The sequence below is a fragment of the Opisthocomus hoazin genome, chromosome 18 (assembly GCF_030867145.1).
Source record: "Opisthocomus hoazin isolate bOpiHoa1 chromosome 18, bOpiHoa1.hap1, whole genome shotgun sequence".
NCBI classification, from domain to species: Eukaryota; Metazoa; Chordata; class Aves; order Opisthocomiformes; family Opisthocomidae; genus Opisthocomus; species Opisthocomus hoazin.
Genome location: NC_134431.1, coordinates 17,051,314 through 17,071,228, shown reverse-complemented (window position 1 = coordinate 17,071,228; position 19,915 = coordinate 17,051,314). Strand labels below are relative to the sequence as shown.

Here is a 19,915-nt window from a genome sequence, read left to right as displayed (position 1 = left end):
CCATCAATTCCTCCAAGAGCTGGGGATTTTAAGTGCTCAACTAGTAATTTCTGTCATCTTTGACAAAAGCTGCATTAGTATTACCTTCTTCTGAAGGTAAGGATGAAGAGATCTGCCCTCCTACGCGGCACAGGAATAACTGACACCTTGAAGTTACTCAGACAAGCCTATAACCCTGTCCAGTATCCAGGGCTGGAACCAAGCAGAAGAAACTCCAGAGCCACTGCTCCAGTCTCTGCAGATGTGTTGAATAGCCACGTACCAAAACTCTGCACTGAGTTCCGATGCAGAATTATTCCCCACTTACACACCTGCAAGTATCATGTCCTTATCTTCCTACATCCTTACCCCTTCTTTTGCAGTTAAGGGAGCCTGAAGGACCCACTTGCTGTCTTGGGAATTCCAAAGGAAGCTAATGGAAGGTAAGAACAGTCACTTCTCTCACTCATGCCCATGTAGTATTGAAGGACACAAGTTCAAGTGATCTATAACCTAATGCCGCTCTAACATCTTGGGATACCTCCACACCCCCTCCCCTAGCAGGGCATTATACTAGAATGAGATACTCAGACCTCTGTAAGATAAACAAGACAAAAACTTTTTATTCCGTGAAAAAGAACAGTTAATATTTCCTCTCCCCTGCAGTTAACAAGCTATAGTACTGACAAAACTTTGTTGTTTTGGCTACACAATAGAATATTCTATTAAAATAAGAATCATCAGTTTAGCCAGAAAAGTAGTCCTCAAAAAGGAAGTTTCCATAGTTATCTTCTAGTAGGATTGTACCCGATAGCCAGGGAAGAGTCTCTGTAATAAGCTTCCAGGAGATCATCCAGCGACCCTGACCATCACAGAGCCTTTCACCTTCTGTCTAGTGAGGTCAGATAAGAGTAAAAAGGTTGGAGAGTCCACTGCAGGCCAGGCTTTTCACTTAATTACGTGGATTTGAGTATTACTGAAACATTTTGCCAATTGTTGAAAATTCAGTGAGGCAGGGGAAGACAGCAAAGAACTCAGGAGAAAAAGCTGGATTCTCCCTCCCCCACAATACATTGTTGCTGAGTATTCTAGTCTCAGAATGCATTTTGTATAAAAATACTCCCATTTTGACTCAGACTTACTGAAGGAAGTCATCAACCCTAGCAGAATAATCTCTAAACAATTGCTAAATGAGAGAAAGAACCAGAGACGGTCTACTGAAAACAGCCTTTCATTTCAACACAGAGCAGGGTTTCATTTAAGAATGCAAGAATTTGGAGAAAGAGAATCTCTGTCAACAAAAGCCTCTTTTGGTGGGACAAAGACTAACAGAGCTCTTCTGGAGCAGTCCTACAGCAAGATTAGCAAGAGTACGGCAAACCAGCAACTCTTACTAAAAACACTGTGCATAGCAGGCACATCTAGTAAGTTCTTACACTTATGCCAAGCTACCCTGCAAATAAGATAGTTCAACTCATGCTGGAGGAATTTACTTATTTTCTTCCTCTGCTGTGATACAAGTTGTACAAACTTATCTTTCCCCTTCGGCACATCATTGTTCAGGACATGAAGGTCTTCACAATTCCCCGGATGACTGCTCTGCAGATAGGACACAATCTCAAATTGAGGGCACATTCTCCACAAGCTACCAGGTGGCCACAAGGAACAAACACAACCGACACATCTCTGTCCATGCACACTTTGCACATTCTTTCCTCTTGCAGGCATCGGAGCTGTTCTTCTGTGCTCATCCCAGACTCATCTTTACCAAAAAAGAAAAAAAAAAAAGCCCAAACTGTTAGTATTATAACAACCCCAGAGAGCCAGTCATGTCATCTTAGGAAGCCACCCTGCAACTTGCTCATCATTTTGTTCAGAGACTGACTGTGAAGATGGCAGAAGTACCTCTCAGGCAAATTTTATTTAAGCTGAAAAACTACAGCTATTATAAACGCTGGCTTATCTATACAAGCTTCAGCATATCCACACATGCTGGACTGAGCAGGGACAGAGATCAACATCTTTTTACTGTAATATGTAAAATTTTCCCCATAAACTGAATTTTTTGTTTAACAGTCTGCTTCACAGTGAAACTAATTCCTGAATAAGGGTCTCTGTTCAGTTACCATTCAAGCTAGCACATATTCCCCTTCAGGATTAAAAAAAATGAATACAATGACCACTGATACTATTACTATAAAATCATCCCAATTATGCCTAGGCTCAATTTCACCACTGTCAGCCCAATGCACCTGATTCCTTTTGTTGCACAGACTGCGTTTCTTCTCTCGAGTGTGATGTTTCAGTCTCTCTCTGAACAGCGCCTGTATAACCAGAAAAGAAGATAGCATTAAATGCTACCCCTTTCCTCCCTCTTCAGACAGTGCTGTTTAAAAGGATGAAATGTCCTGGATTTCAGTAGCCTTAGGTCAAACCCTTCTACCCCGCTGTTAACTCCACACACTCAGCCTCGTGAAGCTCATGTGCCCTCTGGGGCTTTAGTCACTATGTATGTCAACCTCCCTACCAAGAGGTATCCACATCACATTGTCTCCTCAGCAAAGCTGATTTATCTATCAGACAGCAGGAGCCATCAGCTGCTCATTCCTGCTCCTGTGCTACTATTTAATCACACTTTCAGTTTTGTGGAAATATTCCCCCTCCCCCTTAGCTGAAGAGATGGCAGGCCATGATACAGAGACAGGAGCTTTGGAAAGCAGGCTTGCTACTAGAGAAAGCCTGCATGGAATTGCATCTACAAATAAAGTGCACTTGGCAGACGGACTCCACAAAACAGGTAACACAAGACAGATGTATATAAGTTAAGGAGAATATATATATTATCCAAATAAATCAGAAGTATGGCTATTTCTGATGAAGTCATTGATTCAGTTTTAGATGTGCTTGGAATACTCATCCATCAGAGGCCTAGCTCCACACAACTGCTTCTGTTTGCATCAGATGTGAATTTGTGCACAAGCCTCCATGTCACGCAGCTGTCTGCTACTGCAGGTCTATGGGCAGCAGAAAACATCGAGGGTATCTACACCACAGCTTATTGGAGGCAGATATAGTTACTGATAGCCCAGTAATCACAGCTCCTTCAGGTTTCTTTAAAGCAGAAACTCATTCTTCAGCCTCTCAAGGAAAGGCAGGCTTGGGTACATTACTACTTTTAATCCCAGCCTAGAAGAGAGAAGGCAGACCCAGAAGACACCCACAAGAGTGCTCAAGATAAGGTGAATAAGACCTTACACATCCACCATGAATGTGGGTGTTCAAGTCAGGCATACCTCTGCTTTTCTCTGCACTGCTGCTCTCTTCCCAGTCTGGCTGAAGCAGATCAGAAATCAGCTCAGACTCAGAGAGGTAGAAAGTCCCAGTCAGCATGTATTTGTTCTCTACCAGGTTAGCCACCCAGGTGGGGTCAAAGCCCATCTGCAGGACATTCTGCACTATGGTAAACTGATCCTGAGAAGGAAGAGCCTGCAATTCCCAATTCCTCAGAGGATCTGTAAAGCAGTGAGCAGATACTTTACCAAAAAGGCAGAACTTTAGGTAAAAAATATGCCACTCCCTGAAGCCGTTTTATATAAAATGGCATTAATATATTCTAGAACATTCCTCAAGCTGTCTATACAGCTAGATTTACAACATGCAGATTTATAGTTTTTACTTCCAATCATAATTCACAAGAAAGCCATCAGAAGCAATTTTATAAGCCAAGAGACTAATTTTGGATGGTTTATTCTGCTGTATCAGTGAACCAAGTCTCCCATGTTTGGCCCTGATCCAGAATCCTTATCTTTGCTTCACATCCCAGAACAAAAGTCTCAAAACTGCTTTCATGACAATCAAGTGGAACATCCCAATTGAAGTCTCTCCTACCTCATAATCTAGCTCAACAATTCATCAGTAAAGACAGAAGTAGAAAATGCAGCTGGCAGCCCATCCAAAGGCTGAAGTCTTTGCTAAGCTCACCCTATTGGATAGGCTTTTCAAGAGAATGAGAAAAATCAGTTTTCCACAGTTATGAAAGCCAAGTTTCATCTACTTAAATTTCCAGGAGCAACTGATGAATGGGAATAGATCCCCAGAATCAACCCTTTCATGAACAACTAGGCTCTCCAGCTGTTCTCTGGTCTCTTATCAAGTATGTTTAAAATGCTGTAGTCTGAAAGACACTACAGACAGACAACAACAACGTCAAGAGCATGCTTAAGTCAAAGAAAGGTTAGGCAAGCACCCAAAAGTCACTTGATTATCCAGACTAAGTGTCTCTAGTCTAAGAGGTCCCACAAGAACAAACAATTTTGCTTCTTGTGCTAGAGACCATTTCCTAAAAAAATAAAGTAAAACAGCTTCTACAATATCAAAGTATCTCTCACACACCATGTCTACAGAATGCACAGGAGCTGGGGTGGGGTAGTAGAAGTGAAGACAAAACACCATGTAATTATAGCACTGACCTTGGGAAGCAGGGGAATCTTGTTCAGTCTGATCCCAGGAATCTCTCTGAAAACATCAAAGATAGTCACAATGAGAAGCATGTGTTCAACACTCCCCCTGTCTACCAAACCCCCATCCACTATACACAAAATATTCATGACTCACTGGAGATACCAAGGTGCTAGAAAAGGACTCCTGAACACTGCTAACAAATTCTCTTCCCCTTGACCGCAATAAAAACTCACACCTATAAGCAGAAAGATTTAAATACATTAGTACAGGATATCTCAAGTGAAAGTAGCAGTAGTAGTTTGAATTTTAGAAGCAAAGGGTGCTATCAGGTTATGAGCAAACTGCTATATTTATTAAAGTGGGAGTATCATGGTCTTCCCCCCCACCCCTCGCATGAAGGCCAACAGTGAGTGGCTCACGATCCCCCCCTTAATTCAGTCTTCATGTTTGGCCCAAGGTGAGCTCAGCTGCAGCATCCTTTGGAACAGATCACAGAAGATGTGATAATAGACCAGTTCACAGAAAAACACAAGAACTGCTACAGACAAACAAGGCTTACAAAGTCTTTCTTTTTGTACCTCAGTAGTAGAAACCACAGCTGTTCTGACATCAAAGAAAGTGATTTTAGTTGAACTTTTAGAAAGTGAACTCTAAGTCAAATTAGAAAATCTCAGGTCTGAACTGTGCCATTCTACCTGAGCTCGAATATTTGATTTTGCTTTTAAAGTGAGAGGGTCTAAATATTTAGGCTTTGTCACTTCTTTTTGTACATTTCTTTTTAAAAAGACTAGTTACAGCTTAGCCAACCATCATCCAGTAGGTTTCATCATTAACACAGAACACTCCAGTGATAAATCAGCCTTTGGAATAGAAGATGTGGCAATGCCCGAGAAGCCTAAAGGAACTGAAGCCAACTGTTCTGGAGTTCACAAACTATTTTACAGGATAACATATGCAGAGAGACAACAGACACACATCAGCTACTTTTTGGGGAGCGTGGAAAGGGAGGAACGGGAGAGGAGAGGCAGCTGAAGACATGATGATTAGGTTTTCAGGCCAATCTTTGGTCCTTCCACATGTGAGGAGAGAACAGTAGAAAGGCACTTATGGAAGACAGTACAAAGTGAGCAACCTAGAAACAAGTTTCCTATCTTGACCCACTGCTAGGATCTGAAGATGGTCCCTTGTTGTGCAACTTTGACCTTGAGGATTCAGAACGTTTCTCTTGAGACTTCAAGGAATTTCCAGAAGGTTACAGACTATTGCAACAGTTTATGCAGTTAAACATGATTGAACATACCTGACTAGCTTCTCATCTGCTCTAGCTAGCTAGAAAACAAATCTGGAACTTAGCTAATAACAGAGCCTGGAAGCAGTGCTTATTACCAGTACACCTACGACTCATTTGTCTCTCAACTGGAGGTACTTCTATCTTATGAAAGAAGAAATCACAGTGTGGAATGCACAGCAAGACCAAAAAATGTGATGCAAGAGACATTTGTCAGCCAGGACTGACTTACCATGGATACCACTTGGCATGTTCCCTCCAAGGATCATCTCCAAATGACCAGTTCCTCACACCTCCATCACAGTAAAAACACCTTACTACATCACTTTGTCCTGAAAAAGACATCAAGAGATTATATGACCTCTGAGACACTCTGTGCTCTACTAGCCCTGGATGAGAACCTGGGGAGACACTCAGCACAAAACACCAGCTACCGGACAGAACAGATGAGCACATGACAATTTACCAACACTGTGCAAGTTGTATAGGGGCAGGAAATCCAACGAGAGTTTAAACTCCTGGAGCTTCAGCTGGTTGAGATGATTCCAGAACTGGGTCACAAGCTAATAGGCAGCATGCATGCAAGCACCATAGCTCCCACATATGCACATTACTATCCAATCCCCTCTTGCCTGCATTTAGAGTAGAGCTGTAATTAATTATACCTATACTTTGTTTCCTAACCACAATCTGCTGCAGCCAGCAGCAGGCAGTCAGACTATACACACGGCTTCCATCTCATAGGTAGGTGTAAGAGTTTGCCACAGCACAGTCCCAGGCTACCCATTGTGCTACTGTGCTTCTCTTCACAGAAACCCCACAGGAAAAAAATAAAGCCAAAGACAGTTAAGAAGAACTGCCTACAAATGCCCTGCCCCAAGGGCAATGAAACAACGTTAGTAAAGGCTGCCAGCGAGTTTGGGTCAGAGTCAAGATCTTCCAAACACTCGCATGTTAGAACTGTACAGCTTAACTCAAGCACTCAGCTCCAGAGTTCTGCTCCTCAGGTGGCTGCAGGGCAGTTCTGTGTCAGGCTGCTGCTGCCTAACGAGTCCCCAAAGTAAGACTCTGTGCTGGGTTTCCAAACCTGTGCTCTGCAAGCGATGAATCAAGCCCAACACAAAACACACAGGTTTTTAGCTGCAGACACTGCTTTATAGTTTATTCAGTGTTCCTGGTCATGCTGGTCTTGTGTGCCTTAAAAGTTAATAAAAAGACCAAAGCAGCAGATAAACTCATATGCCTATAATGCTCTTCCATTTAGGCATGCACGCTGTTTAGCCCCTGCTACTGTGCTACAAGGAGACAAGTACAGATTCTTAGTATTAGCCTGATTTCTAGCAAGATCCGGGTTAAGCAGTTTGAGTGAAAAATCTCACAGAAGTAGAGAGACATATGAGCAAACTAATTAGTCACTTCCCCCAACTAAAGCTAAAAGAACAGGTCAGTTTTTTTAGACAGACTTTCCTATGGGCACATCATTCACCATGTCGCATCTCAGATTTTTCCAGCTATCAGAACATTTCAGGCTGTCATCCCCTCGTCCCATCCCGTCCCCCCCATCTTTAGCAACAAATAGTACTTAAATTAGTGGAGAAAAGGACAATTCAATTTTACTTCAACAACGAGAGTGTGAGGTGTTCAGGACACTCAAGTTTGTTCCTGTTAAGAGAGCTTTAGTTTGTGGACCCTGCCTTGTCCCTTCCTTCCACATCTGATGTGTAAATACAAAGCAAATAGATTCCTTCACACGGAGGAAGTCACACTTATAACACAGAAGTATCACTACATTATTAGCTTTGAAAAAACAGAAGGATTCCCCCAATATTTAATTACAGTCCAGTATTAACATACTGTAAGCATTTCCTCTGACTGGTCAATCTGAGGAGTACTTCAAACCTATTATCTAAGCAACAAAGCCTTTTCAAGGGGAAAGTGATGTTATATTGATATTCACATGCATACGATAACAACAAATATTGCCTATTTTCCTCAAAAAATTACTACATTACAAGTCCAGGGTCCTTATGGCAACAAGCCACAGTGACAGCCAAATGGACTGACTACCTACAAGTTTCCCTCAGATTTGGTTTTTCAGAGATGAGAAGGCTTTAGTGCAAGACAGAGCTCACACAAAACATGACATGCCAAGTAAGTGCCTCAAGTCTTCTTAGGAGTGGAAGTACTAAATAGGCTCATTAGATCTTAAAGCACACACTTTTCTGCCAGTAAAACATCTGTTTTAAACATGTCACTTTTCCTACTCCTCCTAGTAACGGGGTTGAGTTACTAGCGGACTCCTCAGTACCCAAACAGCAGTTAACACAGAAGTGAGTTCTGCACAAGCAGCAAGTGAAACAGCACAGGATGAAAGAAGGACGTGGTTTCTAACTACATTAACACATACTTGCAAATATTTGTGCAAGTAATAAAACATAACGATACCTGCAAAAGTTAACTTGAATGAGAGTTTAAAACATTTCCCCACAGTACCTACCTGTGTAGAAGAATCCTGCTCGAGCCAGTTGCTCAGGATGCATGTCAGTATATTGCGGCCAGTGCTGAAACGTAGATAGTCTCATCTCCTCTGTTACCATCTCTGGGTATTCTGGCTCGCTGGGCAGGGCTGTCTCCTCACTGTCCATCCCCTGCAAAAGACTGAGGAACTGCCCATCCACAGTGTCAAAGATTTCCTGAAGAGGAAACATCTCTTGGTTCCCAACATCCTCACCACAAATGAATTTACAGGAAGGGAAGAACTTCAGGTGCTCTGCTATCGGGCAGTCACCAGGTCTCCAGTCCTTCAGGACACCACCACAGCAGAAACACTGTACTTCATCTCTTGGACCCACAAAGAAAAAGCCAGCCTTGACCAAATCTCGGGCAGACACAGGTGAGGTGCCAGGCCATTGCCGAAAGGTCCTCAGTCTTCTCGCTTCATTCCTCATCCTGGATTCAAACAGCTGGCAGCGAGCAGCCCTGAGCTCAGTCTCCTCCGATGGTGTCATGTCCCCCATGTCCTTGTTCTGCAAGAGAGGATGAGATGATCCAGAGCAGTCAGCTGGGTTCCCAGCGCCAGGCAGCACTCACCCTGTGTTATTTGTTCCTCATCCCCACGCATATTCCAGAAAGCTCCTGGTCTTGACAAAGCTGAGCTTGTTTCAGAATTGCAGCCCAATTAGAGATCTGGTGCTTCTGTACTTTGCTGTTGAACTTTTGCTGAGCTCTCACTGGTGTCCGAGGGGAACAGACTAGCACTTTCTGAGCCCCTCTGCCAGCACACAGGAGATGCTTGCAGGAACAAATAGTGCAGGGGGAGGGCAAAACCTGTGCTGCCTCGCTCGCTGAACCAATCGAGCTTTCGGTATCTGATCAGCGTGATAAATCCCTAGCCATTTTGCTCAGCCTTTAAATTAACATTAAAAAGACTCTGCCCCTTTTTTTCCCCCCTAAAAACAGATATAAGGCATGCCATAACAAAGCAGAGAACAGCCACACCCAAACAGTTACTCATAACATTCAGTTTGCAGCCAAAAGCTACACAGAATACCAGTAGATTTTTCATAACCTTATTGTGCTGATTAAACAATCACTACATAGAAATATCTCTATAAAAAAAGAACTTCTCCAGGACACAGTCTAAAACAATTAGGTCTAGCTTCAATGAGGAGGTGCCCTTAAATCAAAGATCAGGCATTTTCTGCCTGTGCTAGTTCTGTGCAAGAGGAAGAGTGAAATTCAAGAACTAACTGAGTGCCCAGTTATCCAAGCCCTCATCCTGCTTCAGGTGTTAGCCATTCCCTGAGCAAGCGAGCTAAATTACAACTCAGCTACTGCTTGTGATACTTTCTATACGGCTGGCAAATACACTGTCAAAAGGTCATACAACTACACAACCCAGAATCGGGATCAATTTAACTATCACCCCAAAGGAATTCCTTTGGAGAGAAGTCACTACACTTGTGACTAAGCAGTAGGTGCAATCAAATCCCTTTTTAAGTAATTGCTCTGAAAATCCCTTCACCATCTAACTCGATTGGTCAAGTCATCCCAAGGAAGTGCTAACTGTCTACTGGTTATCAGAGCTAAGCATTATAAGCGCACAGACACAAAACATCACAGAGCCAAGTACTAATTTAGAAAAAAAGAAAACATACCCACCCTCCCCCCCAAAGATATGGTGTTTCAAAGCTGGTACAAACTGTTATTAAGATAACAGATAACTACTGCCATGTGCTTCTGAACAGGCACACTGTAAAAAGCAACCAAGTGGAGACCACCCGTACAGCAGCTACTCCACAGCAAACACAGCCAGAGAGGCCCCGAAGAGGCACTCGGGCCACTAGCATCTCTGAAGTACTACTGCTCTTAGTTAAGTGCTGCAGTAGATTTAGGGGAAAAAAAACCCCCAAACTTACAGGGCATTTAGCTACAAGACCTCAAGCCACAATTAACAAATACTCCTTCATGGGTATTACACATTTAGTGAGATTTTAAAAGCAAAAGCAAGCTTGCTCAATGACATGCCTCTCACAATGAAAGGTAACAAGGAAGAGAAAGTTCATTCGCAACTAGAATTTTCTTCTAGAATCATAATCACAGTAACCAGAGTTGTAGGGAAAGAAGGCTCCAAAAGTTTATTTTATTGTATTAAATAAAGCACAGTTTCTACCATAGTTACACAAAAATTATGTTGCTAGTATAAAGAAAACTCCATACACAAAGAAAAAAAAAACCTGTTAGTCACTGACACACACTAGAATTTGCAAGCTAAGCACACTTAGGAACATACAATTTTTTAGCCTGCACAGCAGATTTTTCTCTCAGAGCATAGAGAGGCAACAGAGAGACTTATTCATCAGGCACAGCTCCACAATATCAGCATTGCTTTCATCTTGGGACCTAACAAAACAAAAGCTATCACTCTTAAGCTACCAACGCTGTTTTCCACCTAGAAGGTGACCGAATTATCTGCGCCTGCTTCGACTTAGGAAGTACACATCAGAGCAAGCTTCACAGCAAAACACAAAGAAAGAAAATTAGGTTTTCCACCCAAAAGCTCAACAGCTGAACCAAGCCTTTTTTTTAAATAAGAGATGCAATACAGAAGAACAAATATATTTATTTTTTGTTTATGAAGAAATCCATGATGATTTACCTGCATTAAAACCATTTACATACCCAGCAGAAAATCTATTAACCTGGCTAGCAAGGCTCTCCAAACCAGGGTGGCATTTTAAATAGCTACACCACCACCAAAAGCCAATATTCTCCCACAATCCACTACTTACACCTACATACTAATACACTTCTAAAGCAACATAACAGCTAATATCAACAATTCTCTATGATTAGCACAATAATAACTAAAAAAAACAGAGAGAAATTTACCTGCAATATGCTAAAAGACCCAACAAAATGCTTCCAAGAAGTAAGACTCTCTGACCTCCACAAGCTTCAAGCCACCCTCTTCTTTGCTAGACAACACAGAAATCTTCCTCCAAGAAGCAGAAACCCTCCCAAGGTATCAGTGATCTCACCTGACACAGAGGCCATTTCTAGTGCTTCGTTTACCCCAATTGGTTGGCTTTGGGCTGACATTCTCTATTGGCTAAACAGTCCAAACTTCACCTTTGTAAGTGGGAGTTATCAGGGAAAGATACAAAGTTAAACTCAAAATACCTCCAGAAAATAACTGTTTGGGCCCCTGAAAAAAAAAAAAACAACCAAAAACAAAACCCAAGCTTTGTGATCTGTTTAAAACCTAGCGTAGTACCAGTCGTGACATCCTGACTCCTATGATGACACGATTACAATCCTCCTATTTTGCTATAGTACCTTTGCTCCTGCATCCACGATTTTTTCTTTAATTTCTACTGATACAATAACAGAGATAAACATAATCATATTCTAAAGAAGACTGTCCAGATGTAAGTGATGATGTATGTCAAATACTCTGTAGTATGTCACACACAGGCACAACAGCAGTTCCCTATCAAGAGGGTGAAAGCCCCCTCAGCCCTTGCAATCCTGCTGTGACTCTGTATTAACAGCATTACTGCGTCTTTTTCAACTTGCAAAAACACAGGTGTTTTGCACCTCACAATTTTTAAGAAAACATATCATAAAGTTAACAGATAAACAGCAACAAGAATGTACTCAAGAGCGCTTGAATAGAATGCATTGCCTTTACTTTGGGAATAAACACTTTTCTGCTAGCATTGAATCTTCACTATTTGAAATCTTTCTATTCCTTTGCCTTCCTGTGGTCACAATTCAGAATGCAGGATTTTAAGGCTAGTTTTGAGGCAATTACTTTAAAATGTGTTTTCCTCTGCTGCTTTTCTCCCTGAGAAGATGCATACAGCTTATTCTGAACTATGTGCTTGACAAAACAGAAGTTCTCCATGTTCACATAAGAACACAGGTGGTTTATGTTTGTAAAAAATTATAAATTAGGATTTTTCTTTTAAGAAAAAGAGATCCAGAGCCCTTTTCTGACACGCAAGCCTACACAAACATTTTAATTAAAAAGAACAGTGTGGAATTTTTTTCTTTTTTTAATTAAAAGCGCGTTAATGAAAATCCTTGAGCAGTAGAGGGCAGTGCTTATATACGACATTTACAGAATCTTGTAACAAGTGAATGTGGGTGGGGGTTTTTTTCTCTGTAATGAATTTATATGTAATTGCACGTTATCTTCTGCTCCACAGATCCTGTTCTTTATAAGTCTATATGAATTTTTGAAGAATGTATCCTAAAAATATAAGACACAGAAGTTAACAAAGTCCCTCTTATGGAGGTGGTCTGGGGACTCTGCTGATGGGTTGTACCGAATCACCTCTTAAAAGATAAGAATTATCGATAGTTCTGATCTTCTGAAGCATTTTACAAGCCATGACCTCCTCTTGTACTGCCTCTAACCACCTTACTTCTCAAATGCGATCTCGGCAGTTGTCGGGAGCGTGGCAGGCTCCTTGGTCTGCCTTCCCACAACCATCCCTTGGCCTCACCAGCAGTCTGCAAGCAGCTCTCAGGGATGCTTTCATGCAACGCTTGAAAACCCTGCTGATGGCAGAGGGTAGTGGGGATGCCCCGTAGTGTTGTGGTGAAGGTGTTCCGAATTGCCAAGCCTGTACACTTCCACTTGTTCTAGCGGAGTCCCCAGGGAGACTGTTAAAGAGGGAAAAGCAGTATAAAAGCTCAGAGGAGCTGGAAGGCAGCTTCTAAGTTAATTTACAAAAATTAACTGATTCTGGCAGTGATTATTCGGGAGTTTTTTTTGTTTGCATAACATCCTTTCATCATGCAAACTTCAAGACAGGTTTAAGGTTGGTTTTCTGCAGGGATACACTCATGATGTTGGGGGGAACATTTCACCAAGGACTAGTGAGATGACTGTAGCAGAAGACGAAGTGACACCAAGTCTGATGCTGACAGCGATTAAAAATAAGTCACCGTGGATAAATTATGGGTTTTATTTTAGCATACCAAAATCTTGAAAGCAAATAACATATTCAGAAACGTGTTGTATGCAACTAATACTGATGGTTTTTAGCAATTCATATACATTTTAGTTCCTTTTCAGAGAATTAAGATGGCCTGCTGAACTTCTGAACACTTTTTAAAATGAAGAGTGTAATGAGCAAATGACAAACAGAAGCTGGAGATACCACTGCTCCGCAACAACAACAGAGAGAGACAGTTGTGCTTGTGCATGACCGTTTGTGGGGGGAACACTGCCCTGCGGCTTTCTCAGTGAAGAATTGCAGGAAGTATTATCCTTTTAAGGACAAACAAATGTGGGAATCGGTAAGCATCAAGCAGGAGTCCAGGACAGATCAGCAATGACGATCAACAGCACTATCACCGTGCCCCTGTGTGAGAAATGTAGGAACTCCTACATTGCTGAGCTCCTTCCAAGCATAACTGGAAACTAATACTAGGCAGTGATTTGAAACACTCTAAGAAGAAAGGAACGTAAACATAATTAATCCAAAATATGTTAGCTAATATCAGCCTGATTTGGAAGGAAAGCAATCAATAAATACAATGGCCAGGGCATAGCTGGAGACAGCATAATAAAGAGCTCACAAGGGCTGAGGTGACTGGAGACCCTGGAAAAACTCTAGTGGAGTTCAGCATCTCTGACCTCGAGGTTCTACACAGCTGTAAGGCAATGAAGCTGTTCTGTATGGTTCAGCTCAAGGAAGACTACTGTGCTTTCATCAGCAAATTAACAGTTAATAAAAAATTCCTGAGGAAAGAGGCTTCTATAACAGGGGGGGAAAAAGGTATCTGTTAGCATTATCAAAGAAGCAAAGAGGCTGGGAACATGGACAGAGATGCCAGAGCTTGCCACGGCAACTGATGTGTAAGGGGGCTGGGTATCATGGAAATTTGTGGCATAATTCCTGGTCCTCTTGCTCAGAACCACTGTTAACCACTATGAAGACAAGGATCCATTTTTTAGAATAAAGCGTTCAGACCTTGTGGTATAACTGCTTTCCAGACTGAAGCAGGAGAGACAAAATCATTAAATTTGTAGCCATAGAAGTAGGTGACGGCTTCTGTTTCTCCATTTAGGGCCTTGCTTTTCCTCTTCTGGCTGTCTCTTCCCTGTCTGTTGTCCCTCATCTTGCTCCACACTGAATGGCCAGCTGGTACCATCCCGCAGCAAAACACCTTCGCTCTGCTGCTCTCCTAAGAGCTGCTGGCACTGTGTTTCCTGCAGCAGTAAAATCTGGGAGTGTGCCTGTGTGTTCTGCTGCCTTCCAGCACAGCACCGGGGGACCAAGGCATGTTGCTGTCTGTTGACACAGAACGTCAAGGCATCCATAAAACAAAGCCACTGTGGACAGGCAGCGTGATCCAACCTAGCAAATAATGACAAGGCACACTGGAAAGTGACTGGTCACACCGGAGGCAAACACAAACTCATTCCCCTGGGGCAAAGCTCAGAAGTCTCGCCTTGGTTTTTCAGCCAGCTCGAGGTTCTTTCTTTTACCATAAGCAGGACGGCTCTACATCTAAAGGGGTCTTCTCTGCCTACCAGCATCTCCCTCGCTGCACATTGCTCAGTGGATTTTTCAATAATAATGAAGAACAAATGTAACACATTAATAATAAGAAATTATTAATTCCTCCAAACAGTAACAATCATTAACTCAGGAAGCCTAAAAAATGTTGCTATAAAGTAAATGCAGAACCTATAAATATATACTGCCAGAATGAATGCCCAGGTGAGTAACAGATACGTGGTTTGTGAAGTGATCTGCTAAGGATTCAAACCTCTCAATCTCCTCCCCTAATTCTTTCTTCTGGCCTCCACGACCATAGCAGCTGATTGCTTCAGAACTTTATGTATTGCAATAGTTAGGAATAGCTAAAATGTAGCTTGCAACATGATTCATGGAAGTGCTTAGAATCAAATACTATTAATATACCAGCCCACAGGAACAGAACACAGTACATATCAAAAGAAAAATCTGCAAAGCACAGCAGATACTCAAAAAATCAATAGAGGAACTGACCTTAAAATCCTACTGTGATTTGAAAGAAAAGCAAACTAACATGCTAGATCCTTGGAACAAGGAAAATTAAAGTGTTTCTGCCACAAGCCATGACTATGTTTTATATTGTTTCATAAAATCATGATTTCAGTGTCCAGCCTACTATAAAAAATATTTCTGCTATAGAAGATGGAGTGACTTGGAAACTGTTCAATGCTTTCTCAAAAGGTAACCGTTTGTAAAAAACAGTTTCTTTTTTATTATTCTAAATGGCTTTTGGAGATGAAAAATTTGAGAGTTTTTTTCCAAGGGTCTGTTTTTCTCTTTATTTGGTTTTCTACCCCTTCTTGCCTTTGCCAGTGAACACAAAACATCATGGGGAAAAAAAGAAACAAAGGACAAAACCAAAACCCACCCATTATTTTTTGTTTGTTTGTTTGCCACAACATTCTGAACACTTAAGCAAATCTGTAAAAAATCAGTGCTGCCCCAAATTGAAGGAATTATTTTCAGTTTTCAGCAGATCAATGTGGTATCCAAAGAGCAAGCAGAGTGCTTAGAGGGCTGAGCAGCAGCACAGGGATTAGGAATATGAACTACAGTTTCAGGAGAGAACTGGATGGCCAAGTATAATTCCCACAGTGAGCATGGAAAACATGAATAAGATTCCCTTTCTTTCTCCCTTTCTGAGTAGGATCTAGCTGGCTTCCCCAAAGATCAGCTGTGCTTCTCCTTCCTCTCCCTCTCACTGACTCCGATCATTTCCCGATTCCTTCTGATTCGGACATGGAGGAGAGGCACACTTGTGCTCTACTCCCTCACATAAACTGGTGACATTGCTACTCCAAATTGTTCACAAATAAAACTAACAACTCTTCAGAAGAGATTGCTATCAGCTTGTGATTAAAGTATGTTCCACCGTTCAGCCATTAATTACCTTTAAAGAAGGATTTGTCAGGCACTGTTATGACTCTAATGGAGCTCATCCTACTTTTTAATTGGTGGAAAATCAGTCATCAAGAAACACGGAACATCTGATTTTCCAATTAAATTCTGCTATGGTTTGGAATGTGTTTTTATGGCAGAGAGATGTGCCTAGCTGCCTGAATATTTCTTGGACAACAGGCAGAAAGATCTACTTTTGAGCTATTCACACTAGCAATCATCTGTTTTTCTCCATGCAAATTGACTTGGAATGGGTTTATTTTGCCCCGTATCAATAATCAATAACAAGATTGAAAGATGAGGAAGAAAGACAACAGACCAACCTGAAGGACACTGCAAAGAGGTGAAGTGAAAAATGGGTGACCGTATTCTAGTAAGCAGAGAAGCAAAGACAGACTGATCTTACCATTTAATGGCAACGACATGATAGCAGCAAGAAAGAGCTGCCAATGATGAAGATCAAGAGGCAGACATGGGAGAGCCCTTGTGAGCAGCCATTGCTCAGTTGGACTCTTTGCTACAGCTTTCCAGTGAAGTTGTCTTGCAAAGAACAGCATGTGCGATGATGGTGTCAGATGATATCTGTTCACAGGCCACACTCTTTGCATATGATTTCCCTTCTCATGTTTTCACAAACAATGTGTCAGTGACATGAAAAACAGGAGAGAACAGATACTATTCCTCTGTGTGACTTCTTTTATTTTTTCACCCTAAAATGATGGAAATTAAAATTAGGTCCTTGCTTTGGTTACATTCCACAGGGGTGTGGGGTGGAAGAGAGAGATGATTCCAGCATGGCAATGTTTGATTTTGCCCCCCTGCTCATGGCAGATAGGGCCAGGGAAAATCCCTGTAAAATCTAAATCTGGAAATAAAAAAAAAAAGTATTCTGTAATTTACATATGAACTCTTCTGAGATTTCAGAGAGTGAAAGGAAGAAAAAGATATCCTGAACTTTTTCTTGTACTAGAAGAACATACCACCGCGTTTCTCTCAACAAAGCCACAACCAAACAAAAACCTGTGTTACGCCCTAGGGTTACAGTGTTACACCCCAAGAGTATCCTCAGTTGATATAATTGGGAATATTGCCTCTTATCTATATGCTTCAACTGAAACTTCTGGTCTTACTGGTTTTGTTTCTAAAAGATTGTGTGTTTCTCAACGGAGAGGCAAGATCATTCTTAAAGTTACCAGGAAGAACAACTTCCTAATGCAAAAGAAAAAAAATATATTCTGTCTTTACACCTAAAATAACAGGTATAGTCTAATAGCTTTAGTCCCCTGTACCTTAGGATGCTGAAGCAAATACAGTTCTAACATTCTGCCTACATACACTCATGGCTGGGATGATTCATAGTCACATAGTTTCTATATCAGGACTGGTGAACATACACAATCACATGGACTTCAGAGCAGAGCCCATCACCCAGGTATCCCGGACAAGCCTTTCCCTTTTCCTTCCAGTCAGATGTTCCACTCCCTAGCCATGCTGCTCCCTTTTTTCTCACATTTGTTTTCAAAGCATTGCTCTTTAGATAGCCTTTCCAGCTCATCCAGGGACTCTCAAGAGCACAGATTTACTGACTTTGACCATAGCTATACCATATGGCAAACAGAATTAAGACAAAGCACGCCAATTATTACTGGCTACCTAAGCCAAAGGAATAACCCAAAGCATCTCCAGGGGCTGAGGATTAATGTAATACTCTTTCTTCCTCATCTCCAAATCAGTGATCAAAAAAAAAGACAAAAGAAAGTGGACTATTCATTTCAGATCCTTTATTAGATTAGTAAATAGAAACTCCAGCTAACAATTTCCAAATATGAACACAGAGAAGACTCTGGTTTTAACTGCATCTAATGGAAAGGAAGATTGCATTGTTTAGTATCTTTCATGAGGACTAGAATTTGTCACTTTTACCCCAAAGTTAAGCACTGAGATGTTACAAGTAAGACTCTGTAGCTGCTGGGAACTACTGTCTGGCGTGGCAGAGTCTTAAGTACTTTGGTCAGAGCTCCAGCTACTTGTGAACGCAGTAACGAGACTGGATACATCGCACAAGTTGATACTAGGCCCACTTTGGGCCTCAAGTTATTACCTCAGGGAGTAACACAATATATTACACACATGTTGAAAGCCTCATTTTGATCCATCTTTCTCTCAAATGTGGTCTTATATTGCTCATATCTAGAAATTTTAAATGGTGCATGTTTATGTCAAGAAACTGACACAAGAGGTATGTTCAAAGCCAAAAAAGACTTAGCAAACTAAAGCTCTGCGGGTATTTTGATATCTTCAAGAAAAATCCAGGTTTCTGGCCATTTTAAGCACCATTATTTCCATTCTCCAAAAAGATTGACGTCAGACAGCTATGTAACATGTCAAAAGATAACCACAGGAACATATTGATAATCAACAAAAATTCTTTGTTACAAATCCTCTTACTGCACCGGTTTCCAAAGACGTCAAAAGAAATTATATCCTACAAATCTCATTTAGTTGCTATCATCTGGTATCAGTGTCGTTTAGGAGCACTGCAATAATATTTTCTTTTGTTGTGGTGTTGTGGCTCCCAGTCTACCGTACTCTAGTCGGGCACTGAATGAACTGTCATTTACTATGCTTGTAAACCAGCAGGACAGTAAGGCCTCTGGGTGTTACCACAATACAAATAATATGAAAGAAAAACTATGTCCATTTCTGTTTCATCACAAAAAGTTATGATTTGGTCATCAGAACCCAGATTTGAGGCAGACTGCACACAAGTTTCTGTATTATAATCAGTATATATAATTTATTACAAACTACAGAGCCTCAGGGAGGGCAGGAACTGCCCTTTTGTTCTGTGCAGCACCTACAAACTGTATCTTAGCCGAAGGATCCTAAGCAAGACCTAGAAACTATTAAGATGTAGTAACAGTTCTGGTCATTAGATACGCCACCCATTTAGAAAACAAACAAACAAACAAACAAAACCCCATGTACAAGAAGCAGAAATGCAATCATTAATGAGGTAGACCTGAAATACCAGAAATAAAAGGGCATTGCTTTCATTTAATCTGATTTCTCCTTAAGCCAGCCCTCCCTTAAAATGACAGAGATTCAACTTTGGCATAAAGCAGCAGTGAGTGATTACAACTCCGGCAGCTTATTCAATATTGCTCCATTTCCTCACCTTCCCTCAGAAAGGAACCCAGGTAAATGAAAAGCCTCCCTGAAAACCACTGGTTAACTTCTCCGCCCTGCTGAAATCAACATAAGCTATGCTAAGGAGGCCAAGATTTCACCCAGGTTCTGCAAAACAGCAGCTGGAAAGAAAATAAAAGGAATTAACCTGATACAAAAGCATGCCGAGAGCAGGTGCAGCCAGCAGTCGGGCTGGCCGTCACCCTCTGCCAGCGGATCCCAGCAGCAGCTACCGCGGGCCCAAGGCCGGGACCCGCGCTGCCGGCGGGCTGGCGTGAGGGGAGAGCGGCCTCCCTCAGCGCCTGGGGCCACGAGCGGGCCTGCACGGCGGGGCCTACGGGCAGGCGGGCTCGGAGCTGGCCTCGCACAGGCCGAGTGAGGGAAGGAGCAGGGGCCGAGGCGGGGAGAAAGGGCCGGGTAAGGGAGATGGCGCCGGGAGATGGTGCAGGGGCCGGGGAAAGGAGACGGGTCCAGCGACAGAGCAAGAGCCGCCCGCAACCCCCCTCAGCTCGCCGCTCGCCCGCGCATGCGCAGCAGCTCC

At 42.1% G+C, this 19,915-nt stretch overlaps 1 protein-coding gene across 2 annotated transcripts; it reads right to left on the bottom strand.

Annotated features, from left to right (window-relative positions):
• Positions 1–611: 611 nt before the first annotated feature.
• BIRC7 (baculoviral IAP repeat containing 7) lies at positions 612–19,875 on the bottom strand. 2 transcript variants are annotated; one of them, XM_075438446.1, is made up of 8 exons: positions 19,523–19,875; positions 8,226–8,754; positions 5,961–6,060; positions 4,594–4,675; positions 4,449–4,494; positions 3,273–3,491; positions 2,232–2,303; positions 612–1,741 (listed from the first exon to the last, which is right to left on the bottom strand). In XM_075438446.1, exons 1-8 carry the CDS (start codon positions 19,535–19,537, stop codon positions 1,539–1,541), a joined length of 1,266 nt encoding a protein of 421 aa, XP_075294561.1. In that variant the 5' UTR covers positions 19,538–19,875; the 3' UTR covers positions 612–1,538. The 2 variants fall into 2 exon arrangements, with proteins under 2 accessions (XP_075294561.1, XP_075294562.1); XM_075438447.1 differs by lacking the exon at positions 3,273–3,491.
• Between the last annotated feature and the right edge of the window lie 40 nt (positions 19,876–19,915).

Coding starts and splice junctions, on each gene's coding strand:
- BIRC7 (XM_075438446.1), bottom strand. Junction 6,061..8,225: donor AGCAGGATTCTTCTACACAG/GTAGGTACTGTG, acceptor TGTCTTTTTCAG/GACAAAGTGATGTAGTAAGG. Junction 4,676..5,960: donor CATGCCAAGTGGTATCCATG/GTAAGTCAGTCC, acceptor TTCTGCTTATAG/GTGTGAGTTTTTATTGCGGT.